Genomic DNA, 5030 nt, shown 5'->3' on the forward strand with positions numbered 1-5030 from the left:
CTGTCTAATCTACATTTTTAGCTGGACGCTCTGGGAGAATCTGTTTAACAATCACACTCTCTGCAACACTTTTGCTTATTTAAGCTTTCTACAAACTACTATGTGTATCCTTACATTATTCTGAGAATGACACACAAATGTAGACAAATAGTGGCAAATATAAATGCTTTTTGCCTCTAAATGTGACACATAAGTGAAAATTGGGTTTGAACAGCTTATAAGACTTCAAACACTCAAAATCCAAAAGGTGAAACATCCTACTGCTTTTCGCAGAAATAAATAATTGAAAATTGGCTCAGGCCCATTTGTTCCTCTGTGTTTACAACCCTGACCCTAAGCAACGTTAGACAAAACATTACTCGGAGGGTCACAAGGAACATTTTAAATTGTTTTCTTATTAGTAAAGGATAGAGGAACTCCACAGCTGAATTGCAGATGTTATTTGAAAACACATTTTTCTCCGTTTAACTACTAGGCTAGCATATTTTACCTTACATTTGAACCCAATACACATTTTTCTAGGACTGTCAATCGAAGATTAATCGCGATTAATCACATCTAAAATAAAAGTTTGTGTTTACATAATATATGTGGGTGCACTGTGTATACACACACACACACACACACATATATATATATATATATATATATATATATTTAAGAAAAATTATTTTTTATACAATAAATATTTATATATAATACAAATTATATATAAATCTATATACAGTATATACATGAGAATATTTTCTTAAATATATACAAGCATGTTTGTGTATTTATATATATAAAATAATTATACACAGTGCACCCACATATATTATGTAAACACAAACTTTTATTTTGGATGCAATTAATTGCAATTTATCGTTTGACAATCACTCTTTAAATCACTTTAAAATCACTCGCCCACTAGCCATCCCCATGCAATTAACATCTTTCAGAAAAATCAGATTAAAATGTTTTAATGTTGCAAGGTCAAAGGTCAAAATATGTCCATCTGCCCATGAGGTTAGCTCTTATTTTTATTGCACTTCTAATGACTGAACAAACAGTTACTAAATATACACATCCATTCTTTGGCACTGCTGGCACTATAGTGTCTTTCCATATCTAAAATATAGAATTAAAAAAAAAATAGATACAAATTTGATCAAATATGATCAATTTTATGAGCAAAGCTATGATATGTTTCATAATGACTTTTAAAGGTTTTTGCTCTTTTCTTTCTCCACAAAGAAAAACTGTTATTACGATTTCATAATTAATTTAAATAAAAGCACCAATGAAACCAATAACAACCATTTCAACGTGTAGAGTGTAAGCAGACTAACAGTTAGTTTGCAATCTCATCTGTTACATTTTCTCTTTAAATGTACCTTCATGCAAAGTAATTAAAGGGACAGTTCGCCAAAAAAAAAATCATTTGATTACCTTAATGTTGCATGCAAAATACATTGGGACAGTGTGCAATATCAGTCTTTTGAACCCAAAACTTACCTTTTTATTATGGCTCATCAATTCACTAAGCGAATCTACCATAATATTTGTGTCTAAAAAGACTTGTAGATGTAGTCTACTTGTAATACTAAGTTTATCTGCACCAAGTACCAAAGAAAATTATAGGCATCAAACCAAATGATAAGGCTACACAAAGTTTATACTTGCTTTTTCTCAAGATGGTTTCCCATTATATTCCCAGGGTTCACTGAGCTGACGCTCACCCTTGTACTGTTTGAGGTAGGCAGAGATATGTTGACCACTCCATTGTCCACTACAGATTCACCACTCTCTTGAGTTTTAAAATATACCACATAGAATATTGGTAGAACAATGCCAATGAGTAACATGGCAACTACAGCGTTCCACCACTGGATCCCCCAGTCCGCACCATAGCTGCGCAAGCGCTGGCTTCTCCATCCCCATCGTCTGGATACCCTGGAATCACCCGGAAATACCTCTTCTGAGGGGTCTGTGCTTTGGATCAGACGCTCAATGTCATTGTCTACTTCTTTAAGGTAATTGGTGAACTCCTGCACCTGAGGTCTCCCCGAGACGCTCGCGTCAGCGCTGTTTGATGATGCTGCATCGAGGGGCGGTCTTTGCTGGGGATTCCTGAGCTCAGAGTTGGCCTCGGTTAGCAGACTATGCTTCTTTACAGGGATTTTGATGGACTTCAGTGCATACATGTCCTGCTCTTGAAAAAGGTTGTTCACTCTTTTTATGTCAGCCACCTGAAACCATAGAGAACGATTATTTTTAAGGACCTAAATCATACAACATACACAATTCTGCACAATAGAAATGTTAATGAATATGAGAAGGACCTACACAATCAAACTAGATACCTTGCATCCATACTGAAGGGCCAGTTTGCTGAGATTGTCCTCATGGGAAATGTCCCGTTCTAGCAAAAGCATTTCACCCACTCTTTCTCTCTCCTGTGAGGATGAATCTCGGCTCCGTGGCCGGAGCTCCATGACATTGAGTTCCTCATCCTCAGATGACGCTTCCGGTTCTTCTTGTCTGTGTCTGAACATGTACACCTGGCCATCCACACTGGCGTGTACATCCACTGGAGCCTGGAAGGCTCCAGGGAGAGGATCTCCACGCCTCATCACTGCAACTACACATATTCCTAAAATAATTTATATGGCCTTACATTTACACTACCGCTCCATTTTTTCTCTTTTTAAAAAAAAAAAAGAAAAAGAAAGAAATTAACACTTTATTAACCAAGGATTCATTCAAATGATCAAAAGTTATAGTGAAGATATTCAGACAATCATTAGAATGATTTCTGAAGGATCATTTGACACTGAAGACTAGAGTAACGGTCTTTCTTAACAATTATTTTTTAAAATAACAATTGCAATAATTTTCCACAATACTGTTTTTACTATATTTTTTATCAAATAAATACAGCCTTTAAGTATTGCTTTATAAAAGATCAAAACATTTTTTCCAAACTTTTGAATGGTAGTATATGTGTTCTTTTTTGGACTTTTATGGCTCATAAGTTATTTTTATTATTAGAAATGTATACTTGTATTGATTTTAGCTTTTTTTCCACAAATCATTATTGGAAAAATTCCCCATCCCCATATTTTCATATAATTTAATAATACTTATACCGTTATCCCAAAACCTCAAACCAAAAAAGAGAATATCACTTGTAAATGGAATATTATTATTGCAATCAAGCATTAATTTTGTCAATTTATGCAAAAGGTGTGAAACTATTATTTAATTCTCTGTTTTAAGATACATAAAACTTAATAATGCTATAATCTGCCTTATAAATGCAAAGGTGTTGCATATTCACATTTAAAGGGTAATTTCCTGTTACTTTCAATACAAAATTATTAAACACAACACATTATTTAGATTGCTCTGGAAATGGCATTGTGGGAATGTTCATGACTGCCAGAAAATTAATGTATCCTGTGTTGCATGTATGTGTTAGAAATTGATTACTTAAAAATAAATAACCTATGTGGGGTGGGTGTGATACACGTGTTGTTAAGATTGAGATTAAACTTATTTTCTACAGGATCACAAGTTCCCATAGTTGTAGAAGAGCCATATTATTTGAATAACTTTTGCAGAGAGACAGCAGTGTGATCTGCAGTCAGTTCATCATAGCAGGCAAAGATTCATTTTATATATATAAAAAATAAAAATAAAAAATAAAAAAAAAGTTAGACACTAAACTGAGAAACATAATGCAGAATGTGAACAAAACAAAACAGTGCATCATTGTCCATAATTATACATCTAACGTTACTAAACTCAGTGGTACTATTTGTACGTCAGGAAAATCAGAGTTGATCTTTTATGTTATTATTATAATCTGTAACGTTAACTTGACCAACCACTGACACGTTACATTTAATAACATTGTCTGAAAAGTTTTCCCCCTCCCAAATTGCACAGAACACAATACAAAAATAAACAAATCAAACCTTACATTTGTTAAGAAGAAAATGGAGTATGTGTATAGTAAACACAGAGGTTTCCAAAGGTTACAAAGGTTACAGTAGCAGACACGTTTCGTTAATTTTATGGTTTCAACCTCGAAGTTAAAGTCTGATTTTCCATAATTTTCCCAGTTATTGATATGAATCTGAATAACACTCACCTTTCTAGACAAAAACAGCAACATTGTGCCGACAAAAATATCCCAAAGTGTCATTTTAGAAACTTCATACCGCAACTGAGTTTGATAGTGCTGGCGAGTGGCGAGGGATCGAGTGTTGATTGACAGCTCCCCGGGCCAATCAGCTCGTTGAAGAAGGAGAGTCATCTACGCCTTCTTTTACATAAGTGGTTGTGTGAGGCGAGCGAAACGATATTCTTTGGCAGCTAATGACATCTTTGATTCGAAATCAAAATCTCAAATCAGGCGTTTAGCCTATAATGTTTAAGTGACATAGTGGATTATCTGGATTGACAAGCGGTTTCCTAAAACTACAAACTTTCTGTCAATCTTGTAAGGTGTGGTTGAGAATACGGAGTCTCTTACTACGTGTCACGACAGGATGTTGTAATTGACAGAAGGTCAGACCTGTAGACGTAATCTAGTTGTGATACACTCTTTCTTTCTTTCTTTCTTTCTTTCTTTCTTTCTTTCTTTCTTTCTTTCTTTCTTTCTTTCTTTCTTTCATTGACTCCATGTTGAAAATTTTTACTTCAAAACATGAGGCTATTCCATGTTGAAAACATATTATAAATTTGTGAAAAACGTAGGCCTAATTACTTTCCCAGAAAGCCAAAAAGTTCAAAATAACAGCAATGCTTTGAAATATAAATATTTTGGAGCACTGTAAATGTCTACTGCTACTTTTGACACTTTATTACTTCTACATGTAGCTACACACGCGCGCACACACAGTCATAGGCTTACAGTTTAGAATGACATTATGGTGATTTAATGATGACAGATCTATCCTTCCTTTTAATAAATGAGAAGAACATATAGCTAATACATAAAAATGCGTATGACATAAATAGCTACATGCAAACCTACAGAT

At 34.2% G+C, this 5030-nt stretch overlaps 1 protein-coding gene across 3 annotated transcripts; it reads right to left on the bottom strand.

The window, feature by feature from the left end:
* Window positions 1–946: 946 nt before the first annotated feature.
* On the bottom strand, window positions 947–4436 carry lysmd4 (LysM, putative peptidoglycan-binding, domain containing 4). 3 transcript variants are annotated; one of them, XM_039669018.2, is made up of 3 exons: window positions 4139–4436; window positions 2346–2635; window positions 947–2231 (listed from the first exon to the last, which is right to left on the bottom strand). In XM_039669018.2, the coding sequence occupies exons 2-3, from the start codon at window positions 2613–2615 to the stop codon at window positions 1656–1658; spliced, it is 846 nt and encodes a 281-aa protein (XP_039524952.1). In that variant the 5' UTR covers window positions 2616–2635; window positions 4139–4436; the 3' UTR covers window positions 947–1655. The 3 variants fall into 3 exon arrangements, with proteins under 3 accessions (XP_039524952.1, XP_039524951.1, XP_039524949.1); XM_039669017.2 differs by having other exon boundaries at window positions 2346–2685; XM_039669015.2 differs by having other exon boundaries at window positions 2346–2623; window positions 4139–4423.
* Window positions 4437–5030: the final 594 nt, after the last annotated feature.

The sequence above is a fragment of the Pimephales promelas genome, chromosome 10, assembly GCF_988280905.1.
Source record: "Pimephales promelas chromosome 10, fPimPro1.hap1.1, whole genome shotgun sequence".
Lineage (NCBI taxonomy): Eukaryota > Metazoa > Chordata > Actinopteri > Cypriniformes > Leuciscidae > Pimephales > Pimephales promelas.